The sequence below is a fragment of the Dermacentor andersoni genome, chromosome 7, assembly GCF_023375885.2.
Source record: "Dermacentor andersoni chromosome 7, qqDerAnde1_hic_scaffold, whole genome shotgun sequence".
Lineage (NCBI taxonomy): Eukaryota > Metazoa > Arthropoda > Arachnida > Ixodida > Ixodidae > Dermacentor > Dermacentor andersoni.
The window spans coordinates 44,884,696-44,896,091 of NC_092820.1; the positions used below are offsets into that span (position 1 = coordinate 44,884,696).

An 11,396-nucleotide genomic window follows, 5' to 3' on the forward strand; every position below is an offset into this window, starting at 1 on the left:
TGGTATACAAATAACATAGTCAATGCAATATGCACATTTCAGTGTTCTGCAGCTGTTGTTAGTAAACATCATCATCATCATCAGCCTGACTATAAAATCTGTTCAACATCCGAATCTGACAATGCGGAACGCTCTTCCTCGCATGCGACTCTGTCCGAGTCCGAATACGAGCTCGGCTTGTATTCTGAATCGGAATTGAGCCACCGCTCCAATGAGCAGACGAAGGTCCCACGCGCCGAGCCACCTGAAAGTAACCGCGCGCAGGGATGATGCGCTTTCAGTCGCCCGCACAACGGAGAGAAATGGGACGTTGCGTGATCAAGAAGATGGAGGGAGATGGAAAAAGGCTAAATAAAGTTCGAAGGGCTTTACGTTTACTGCTGCAAGTCGGAAGCGAGGGTGCGGCGAGAGAGCGAAAGCAGCAATCGAATCACCTTTTTTGGAGAGGCAACGGCACGTGCGCCTGAACTTGACGCGCCGTAGCAGACACACCAACAGAAGAAAAATAAGAACCTTCAAACCAGCGGAGATGGCAGAACAACCCTTGAACCCATACCCACACGCGCGCGACGCATGATCCAGCGAACGCAGAGCCACCGCGCCACTCAGCAAAGAGAAAGTGGGGAGTGGCAGTCGCGCCGTACTCTTCAATACATGGATTAACACAGGTCGGGGCGAATGTACGAACTTGTAGAAAGAGTCAAGAGATGGCGTGGCCGATTCCAGGAGCGCCAGCTTTGTGCTCAGGCGCGAAATTTTGAACGCACGATAGAGAACGTACCGGTACGTCAGTGACACTGTGGGCGGGAAGCGCGATGACGTACCGGTACGTCCGTGACAGCGAAAGGGTTAAAGGTGTTTTTGTTCCGCTATATATTGGCTGGTGCAGATAATCTGTCTCGTGTGGCACGTTGCAAATGGAACGATCTGTGGCATGACTGCCTCGCTAATTGGGAGATTGCGAGAGGAGGCACGTGGGTGACGCTTAGGTGTGATTCACAGCAGCTGCCGCAGGCAGACCTCCGCTCATGCAGCACTTTGTTTCAATACAGAAAACGCACCACTCTGGCGCCATGTCGTAGCCATTGTTGCCGCGAAGCCCACTTTGCGCGGCACTACGCATTTCTGTTCAAAGGGGAGGTGGTAGCTGTAACCACCACCTTTCCACCTTATGGTTCCGATGAACCCTCCTCCTCCGCTCTGCCCCTTGTGCTCATTAACTATCGCTGTCTTTCATCTCCAGTTGTGCTTTGCGTTCACTTTCATCCTTCACTGTCTTCGTTCACTCGGTTACAAGGGACAACGTCGACGCTCGCCGCAGGAAAGGGGCCTAAGAGCTGCACTCTAAAAGAAAACAAAATGTTGCAGTATCACCAGAAAGGTGGAAGAAGCACTGACGGGGATAGCAAATATAACTATACAAAGTAATGTTCGTAGCTTATCGGTGTCACACGTGCTCATGCAAAGGTAACTCGATGGCCAACAAGACTCGCTGTAGCAATGCGAGCGAATGCTTTGCACCTAGCCTCGAAACTTGAGATTATGTAACTGCCAACAGTGGACGCAACGAAACAAAATGTGCGTGAAGGCACCAACCATCTCGGCTTGCCATTTGCACTTGCCGAAAATTACCTCCAAGATATGGCATGTGTACCGCCTATGGACAGCCATGTGCAGCTACAGCAAACCTAAAGAAGAGGAGATCATGCTTGATCATGTAACCGCGCGACTGCCACTTCCCCATTCCCCCTGTGCTGAAGGAATCATCAGCTCTCGTGTTTTTCTGAGTACTTTTAGCGCTCCGAGCGGTTGCACAGCTTGTGGCCTCCACAAGTTGTTATGCGACAAATGGTGCGGCGCTGTTTCCCACTTACTGCGTCCTGGTATGCACGCTTCAATGGCTTTTTTATCACTTGAATTTTTCATGTGGAAGGATGCTTGCAAATAACATTTTCTTCAGCCAATATTTTTATAGTTTTTTGCTAGATTTACCAGCCATACAGACTCCAAGTACATGCTTGAAATGGCTGAAAACTTCGTTAAAGCAAAACCGTGTCATGAATTGACTTCATTAAGTATAGAAAAAGAATACAATTTTCAATGGATCTCAGACTTTGAAATAAACAGAGTTCTTAACATAGCGAACTTCGTTATATGGAGGTTTGACTGTAGTTGCTTGTGCAGCTTTTAAACATTAAAACCTACAATCTTGTTTTCTATATTTCTTTCACTCTTTCGGCCCATCACTAGCGAATTGTGCAGGAGCATTTCGTGTGTGCCACAGGAAGGGAATTAAGGGTTTCAGAGATACGCAGAGGACAATCACCTGTCAAAAGTGACCCCTTTGCCGACAAACACCAGGGGTCCTCCGGCCAGGTGTCCCGGTCCCTCGTAGTGCATCTCCAGAAACACGGGTGGCTCGTCCGATCCCCTGGTGACGCTCAGGAAGGAGCCCATCTTCTGTTCCTCAATCCATTTGCGGTCCCTGCAAACGTGTAGGTGGGCACAGGCACCATAAACAAAAATAAAGCTATTCACAAGGCTCAGTTCAAGGGTGCAGAGAACAAGGTTTTGAACATTGGCAGAAGCTGCACTGCAGAGCATCCCACCAGCCTACAACTACAAGAACAACCTACAGTTTTTTCAGACATAGACGGCAATGCAAGAAATGTCCATATTAATTGGGTAGTAAGAAGAAAACTAACTTCACGGAACACATTTTTTTCTTTGTTTTAATAAAGCCAGCTGTACAGAAACTTCATCTGCAAGATTTCCCTCCGAATTATGGATCAGTGAAGTAAGACACCAACTTGAAATTTCACGATGGTCAAGACCACAGAGGCACTTGTTTATCCATTCTGCGGCCTGGTCTGCTTCACGTGTTGTCACAATGGAATGAAGCGCAGATGCTGTGACCTTGAATGCATGACATTGTTAGCTTAAGCTGCATTGCTCGAGTTTGGTTCAGAGCTTTCTGCCTACACTCAAGCTTAACTCTTGAGTCCTTACTGTACATGAACGCAAAAGATGCCAGCCAATCAGCTGTGAATCTATCGTCGAAAACACCTATTTTCATCCCACCCAAAAAAGATTTTAAAGCAAAAATGGCAGCGCATAATAAATATTACAGTACAGTCAAACCTGTTTATAGCAAATTGGATAGCTCCGCAAAAAGTGATCACTGTATCAGTAGATCGTTATATGTACGCTCACCCTTCAACATGCACAAAAATTAACGAAAGTGAACCTTTTTTTTTTAAAAGAAAATTCTTTTGAAAACTGCTTCGGCGGTGCAATCCGATATAAAACCAGAACCAGAACCACATTTGCAACAGCCTACCATCAGAGCCAGCGTTGCCAGCGTCATTGTGTCCTTGCTATCACAAGTTGGTGGCCATGAATGGTTACATAACTAGTCCCGACATAGTATGATGACGACAACATGCCACTTTCAGTCTGATTACGAAAGCACATTCAAACCTTAAGTCATTTTACATTTCAAGCTAGCAAACGAATTGCACAATTTGTTTTTAGCGCCCCGGTAAATCACATGTGTCGTAGGATGAACTAGTGAGCGGGTTAATCTAGACCTGGGCCATCATCCGGTTTGTAATTGCTTGAGAGTAGTTTGATAAATGCAGCATATCAAATGCATTATTGACCGTGTGAAGGATGCCATGTAGTTGTACTTTATAAACAGCGATAAAGCGTGCTGTCTCAAAGTGATGAGGACGATTATCAGATTACTTAATTTTCATTCTGTGAAAGCAAAGTTGGCTGGTTTCGTCTTTTTATTATTGCCAGAATGGAGGCATGTTATGTTTTCCTTGCTAATGAATTGGGTATGTGTTCTATATTTACTTTGTTTAGGAGCTCAAAAGTAGACTTTTATGTATGTTTTGTACAGTGAAATCTCGATACAGTAAAAGCTCGTTAATTCGAATTCCGTGGGGATGACACGAAAATTCCGATTATACAAAATTCGAATAATGAAAGTCAGAAAAAATCGCATGGTTAAGGTACATATACGGCCCAACGTAGCGAGAGTACACACACGCTACGTCACATTGGTGAGAATAAGAACGTCTATAGTTCGATGCACTGGCGCAGCCAACGTAACCGGAAGCGGCCAATGCAGTCCAACGTGCGCAATGTCGAGATGGCTCTTGCTCCATCTGCGCGTTCGTTGCACCGATTGCGCCCACCTGCAATGCATGGTGCAGAGAAAAAAGGTGCTCTTGCCGCTTCGCCGATGGTTGCAGACAGCTGTTCAAAGCAGTACGTGGGTTGGGGATCGTTCTGCAAATGCTCCGAAGGAAGCAGCCAATGGTGCGCCATCGAAGTATAGCAAATTGTGCCATCGAAGTATAGCGCTTGTGCTGTGCCTGCCGAAAGGCAGGCACAGCACAAGCGGCATAGTGCGACTGGCCGCAAGCGACGCAGACCGAAAACGTGGGACTATAAACACGCCTTTCAATCACCGAGAAAGAAGTGGTTCGTATTGAGAAAGGAAAAGTTAGCACTATCTTCTGCAGCCCTTGAGGGAGCACGGATCAGTGCCAACAGGACGGGGTAAGCAGGTGAAAAGGAGGCAGGAGAGAAGCGCCATCGATCCTTGACGCTGGAACAAGGTCTGCGCTCTAAAATGCAATCGCAAAATGCACAACCTCCTGCAACGCTGGTCTCCGTTATGCTCTCTTGTCTGGACTGGCTGCATGCTGCCGAGTTCCACTATACGTATAGGTGGCGTCCAAACACGCATCCCAACAATGCTTTCCTTTGAGCAACAACCACGTATATCAAAGGCAGTGCTTTTTGGTACTGTGGGTATGTGGGTGCAACAGTGGGTGCCGACAGCCAACAGCGATGTTTTCGTGGACAGCACATATGGTGACAACTTATGAACTTATAGGTTGATGAGTGGAATGGTTAATTTTGGGGCTTTCACTACAACAATCTTTCAGAATAACAAACAATTTACCATGGTCTCCTGAAGTTGGTTATCTTGAGATTTCACTTGAGTACTGAAATATTTTTATACTGAAACTATAAGAGGTCAGCAGGGGATTCCTAAAAAGGTTGTTAATCTGAAAAGTTTGTTAATATGGGGTTAGTAGAAACAAGGGTCAACTGTACTTTGAAACCATAAAAAACGGGTGCACATTCAGCTCGAGGACGTGTTAGAATCGGGGCCAAATACTGCCAAAATGAATCAGTTTTGTATTTTACCATTCTTTTCTGTCTCTTATTTGTTTCGGCCCGCCTGATTAGTCATCCAATTTTGTCAGTCCTGTAAGGGTTGAATTAACAAAAGTCGACTGTTTAAGGGTAGACCAACATTTGTGTTCATCTACGTATATTTGAGTAAATGTGGTACGTACATTCTTTAAGCCACAAGTGAATTACAAGTATAGCTTTTGGTGTCTAAAAGTACAGACCGATAGACAACTCCTCGGCATGCTCATCTTGTGATTAATCCTCTTCGTTTGCACTCCCACATCACATAACAGTTTCGTTTGCACTGCAACACCAACTGGCCCAAAATTCAAAGTTTTTTTCATCTGCTGCGATCGTCACATGGCAGGAACAGATGCACAAGCAAAGATACGAACCTGGCGATGACCTTGACTCCCTTCTTTTCCAGAGCCTCGGCAGCTTCCTTGGCAAAGCGTGTGGGTGTCATCAAGTTTGCGGGCATCTCGGACAGGCGCCTCGCCAGGTTCTGCGCAGACGACTTTTCCACTCCTCGGGTCCACCTGGCACACATAGAAAACCACACACAGTTCACATCAATCCATGACCTTGCAAAGCTAGCTTAGTTTGTCGCTACTCACACAAGTCATCCACTTGCACAATTTATTCAACCTAGTGCTTCGTTGTTCACCAAAAATAAGAGTCAGTTTCTTGCTTAACTTCGCACCACAAAACTGTGCGCCGTCACCATGCACCATCGATCAAGCTTTAACATATGCCGTGCCCAACACAGAGAAGGCAACAGGAATTTTGCCCATCATTGCTTTGTGTATAATGTGACCCTAACAGGGCATGAGATGTGACATTTTAGACAAAGACCTCTTACATGCCATGTATGCACTACACTGGACTACCGTAGACTGAACGAGAAAGCATAAAGTACGACCATTCAAGGAATAATAATATCAGTGCAATTTTGCACTACCAGGGTGTTTAGCAAATTCAACTTTTTTAATTTCCCTGATGTTTTCACGCTTTCGATGACATTTGCAATAAAAATTCCATGACTACAAAAAAAAGTATCAGAAGACAGATTCCACTCTTTCAGCATAATTTTTCTCACAATGTCCCCAAAAAATGTGAAAATCCAGAGAAACAAAATTTGGGAGAAAATTTTCAGGTTACACTGGCAGCAGGCAAAATCTAAGTTAATTTGACTTCATTTTTCGATTATTTCGATTCCAACCAAAAGACCTGGCTGGCACCCATACATTTCTATTCATCCAAGCATTTATTATTTCAATCCTGAAATTGGCCTTTGTCGGATGATGTCAACTTGAATGGTGAGCACACACGCCTAACCCCAATGGCTACTCAGTGGGGTTACTCACTAAGTCAGTAAACACAATCAGCGACTCTAGTGGTTACTCCAATAGCAGAAGTATCTGTTTTGGTAGCACTTAGGATACAGTGAATGCATCCCACGTCCCCTCCTGTCGAAAACATCTGCTTTTGGCCTACGTAACTTTGCCGGGCACCAAGACCCCAAATGCCAAGTTTTTGTTTCTATATTCTGAAACTTCTGCGGGCAAATCTGTTTAGGATTATGTGGATAGATTATCACTTGCAACGCCCTGTGAGCAGGTGTCATCTAATGAGATTAGTGAAACCTTTCAGGGTGTCAGAAATTTTGACCACCGTTACAGTCGAGCTCTATGGTGTGCATAATCATGCCATGATAAAATTCTAATAGTACAATGACTGTAGACAAGAACCACTCATCATGCAAAAATATCAATTGAAATTGTGCAAAATGGCCTCTTCAAAAAAATCAGCAATGAGTGAGCATAGTTTTACAGTTAAGAACCCAAATGTGAATCCCAGATGCAATATATATGCCTTGATATTTTTAAATATCAGTGCGAAAGTGTTGTTTCAAGCCAAATGCACCAGCCATGAAGTCGACTGCCTCCAATTTCCATAGAAGTTGTGGCTACCTAACTACAACATTTAGTGAATTTCATTCCAAAAATATTTCCGAAGTGCAATCTCCCACAAAAAAATATTTGCCTGCCTCAGTTCCATTAAAATATCACAACACACGGTCAGACATGGTGTGCAATAATATCCTTCAATTATGCCTAATTTCATGAGTGGAGAAACATTTTGGGGGTAATATAGAGAAATTGTACTTTGATGTGCACCCCTAATAATGGCCATCATTTTATTTTTTCTTTATTATTGAATCAAGAAGACCGACTTCGGGCAGGTCTGAAGTTTACATGTTCGCTGTCAATTCATCATCTGATATTGGCAGTCTTAAAGATAAATATTTGAATAAAAGTTATGCTGATCCAATGGATATCTTGGAATGTGTGTGAGCGAACCTTTCATGAGGCAGGTATCAAATGTTATAAATCTTCGTGTTTCTTTCCTGCCTCATGGGCGTAAAGGAAATAGGCTTGCGTGTATGTACTTTCGCGCACCCGTGCTACGAAATGTTACACACGCGGTGATCATCTCAAAGATCTGCAGTCGAAACCTGCGATAACGAAACCCCACAACAACGAAATATTTTCGTATCCCCAGTGAATGCCCATAGGATTCCATGGATTTTGTACCTCTCAACAAGGAAATGTCGCTGTACTATAATCCCGCATCAATGAAATTTGCCGGAACGTAACCCCATATATTACCTGCTCGCGCAAGGCTAGCAGGCTCCAAAATGTGCTCAAATGTGATTGCTTTGCACTAAAATTGCATAAAATACCACCACATTAAACTAGCGTGGGCACCGTCATTTTTGTTTACAAAAACAACCATGTGCCGGGAGCGATCATGTGCGCCGGAATCACGTCATGGTCGCCATCTTGTTTGATGATCGCACGTTCGGAGCGGCATGCATGTTGCTACCAACATGTGATGACAGTTGTTGCTCACCTAGTACAGTGCGTAATGTGCACTTCGGTGAGAAAAATGCAGCAATAGCAAGGAAATCCACGTCCCGCCAATGTGGAATATGGCGCTTGAGATGGCAGTCGCAGCATAGAGTGCCACAGATCGGGCCGTGATTGAGCGATCGTCCAGGAATATGTATTCCTTGATTCAAGAACGCTGGTTTTGGTGCCACCCGACAGGCATCGCATGCGGATTCGGCATCGGACATAGATTTGCGAGAAGGGGCCATAATCTTGATTGACTGCCTTCGAGTATACGAGATAAGATCACTTTAGTGCTCGGCACCAGATGCGTCGGCCTCCTCAGGCGACAGCATGCGCTGGAGAAATGCTGCTCCATGCGTGGAGCGCTGTTGCTCTGTGTCCGGTGCCAAGTCGTGCAAAATCTTGCACAAGTGATTGTATCTCCAAAAGCAACTGACCGAGAATACTGCTCCATGGCATTGCTGCCACTGCTGATCGACGTGCGCGACGCACTGTGTACTGTCGGCAATGCGGAAAAGCTTGGCAAAGTAGGCCAAGGGAATTTTGACAGTAAAGTTTCGTTCTGCGACGCATTACCTACCTGTGCTGTCTCATTTCGCAACAATGAAATTCTCACAAAAGCAAATTTTTTCGCATTCCTCGCCAATTTCGTTATTTAGAGGCTCAACTGTAGCTGGTGCTGGCATGATAGAAGTACAGTCAATAGTAATAACAATGTTCAAGTGCCACGAAAATTCCATTGTTATAACCAATAATTGTTATAACCAGGTTGCAAGAAAAAATAAAATCTAAATGGGGGATGGCACAGCTGTTCCAAGAAATTTATAATGGCGGGGAGGCCAGTTCTCCTCCCCACCACCTTCTTAAATCTGACTGTGTTGACTCGTTTAACTGTTTAACTCTGCTTGCTGCACACTCCAATCACCTGTCGTTAAGCCGCGGCTGTCGGCGTTTAAGAATGGCACTGCTATAACTGCAAAGAGGGGTCACAGACGGCAAGTGACATACGAGCTCCACCGAGGCATCACTACGCTGGCCCCAAAAGGCACCTTTTAAAAAATGCAGGAAGGTTGCCGCGGCAGCATTTCAGCTTTAGAAATTCAGAAGAAACGCTGAAACGTGATCGCCACAAGCATCTCGCCACGTACTTCCCGCTGGCTTGCACGAGAAAGCCGCATGTCTGTCAGCCTTGCTTGCTTTACACAAATCTTGCTGACATCCTTCTCCAAGGCATCCAGGTGCTTCACGTAGTGAAGCAGAAGGTCCATCGCATAAGAGAAGCCCTGGAGGGACTGAATCACCTACAGGACCTTCCGTGGGGAAATGTTGAGGCAGCCTGCCCTACTGCGTCAGTGCTGCTGCTGTGGCCGTCACTGTCGCTATCCGATGCAAGTACGTACACTACGATCGCCTCATCAGTTAGAAGCACTTCGTTTCCAAATCTGTAGCAGTGCACTTTCTTTTCACCGGCAATGTCGTGCATTGCCGATATCAACGGGTGGATCAGCCATCTTCCATTTTGGTGGCGAGTCAATGAAGCTGAGAAACAACATGGCCAGGCACGACTTCCATGTAATGAACAAATAGAAGCCCAGGCGACTTAATTCGTTAGCAGAACTGCGCAGAATTAGGGCTGTAGAATAATGAACCATCTGTGAGGGCCTAGCGAGCAATCTGGGAGCGGCACTGGTAGCGCTGGCAGCGCAGTCCATTCATGTTTCGGAGGGTGGCACGGTGCAGAGCTATGGGCCCAGCCCATTCACATTTGGACGGGTGGAAGGGCGACGGGAGAGATATGTGCGAGGCTGGCGTGGATCTCTCAGGAGAGAAGTGCGTAGTGGCAGCTGGGGAGGCGGGTTATCGTGCAGCGGCTCACATATTACATTTTTTTTTTATTTTCAAGAATTTCGCATTCCATTACCTTTCGGCACGGACACCCAGCAGCCAGACTTTATCGTTATAACTGATAAAGCGGCATGGGGACAATGCAGTAAGCGGGTATTTCTCCATAAAGAAAGATACAAAATTTGACGGTGCAGCAGCTTTTCATTGTTATAACCGATATATTAAAACCGGTATCGCTATGCGTAGGTTCAACTGTGTACGTGCAATTGTGGCCTAATGATTAGAGCATTGGGCTGCTGCGCTGGGGGACCAAGGTTCGAGCTTACCACCGGGCACATAATTGAAACTGTTTCTTGAGTGTGAGCTATGCGGCATGGCTGCAGCAGTACGGTGCTGCCACAGCCAAGAAAGCTTGGTAGTATTCGCAAAGAATGTTCCACTTTAAAGGTACCTTGTCATGCAACAAACACATAGGAAAGCTAAAATGGCCCCGAATTTATGAAAATGGCACTTATGCCATATGTTCAGCTGCAAATGGCACATTGTTGTGAGTCATCTAAAAATGGCAATACAGTTCATTAGACAGCAGGACCTGTTTAAGGAAGTTCAGTGGAAGTTTTTTTTTTTTTTAATATTTACGTAGGAAAGAAAGTTGGCTCGCTGCAAACAGGCGATGCCGCAATGCTGCCGCTTTCAAAAGAAAAGTTGTGCAAGCCACAGAGGCATCGCCAAACGTTCAAGCCAGGCAGTACTTCGGCATCAATGAGAAAAATGTACGTCATCAGAGGGGGCAACGGGAGATGCCTTTTGCATGTGCTGGCAATGAGGAGATGGCTACGATAAGGAAGATGACTACGTTGAATGAGCTCGGCATGTTCATGTTTAATAAATACTGTTTTCATTTTGTGAATGCTGTCCTCGCACTTTTGTTCGGCCTACATTCGAGGAAAGTTTCTTTTTTTCTCACTTCGGGCTTTTGGGGGTTAGCTTAAAATTGGAGTCAGCCTAGATTCAAGTAAATACAGTAATACGGAGCACTGCGCGAAACGTTGCAGCAAGAGACGTTGACGTGCGCTCAGCTGGTGGGGCTCAAGCAGCCCGAGATACGCATTATCGTTTTTGCGGCTTTGGCAAGCTTAAATTTGTCCTGGATCAGCAGCTTATACGAGTGGGGCAATTTAGCGGGAAGTTTCGACGTGGCCACTTGAAGCCAATCATTGCAGCATGAGACACCAGCTCACGTTGAGCAGGTAGGGCCCGAGCAGCCTGAGGCACACATTGTCGTTTTCCTATTGCGCAGTGTTTTAGGCAGGTGGCAGGAAACCAAAACGAAATCAAGCTGATGGGCAATTCAGCAATACGATGCCGACAATGCCACAAGAGTGAAACATCACACTCACTTCACACCACCTGCAG

At 45.6% G+C, this 11,396-nt stretch overlaps 1 protein-coding gene across 2 annotated transcripts in view; it reads right to left on the reverse strand.

Annotated features, from left to right (window-relative positions):
- LOC126535269 (cytosol aminopeptidase-like) overlaps positions 1 to 11,396 on the reverse strand; it is a 67,996-nt gene that overhangs the window by 29,366 nt on the left and 27,234 nt on the right. For both annotated transcript variants that reach the window (XM_050182165.3, XM_055073052.2), the window contains exons 7-8: positions 5,613 to 5,756; positions 2,327 to 2,485 (exon numbers count right to left, since the gene is read on the reverse strand). In XM_050182165.3, the coding sequence (XP_050038122.2) occupies positions 2,327 to 2,485; positions 5,613 to 5,756 (303 nt within the window). The remainder of the gene's footprint in view (positions 1 to 2,326; positions 2,486 to 5,612; positions 5,757 to 11,396) is intronic.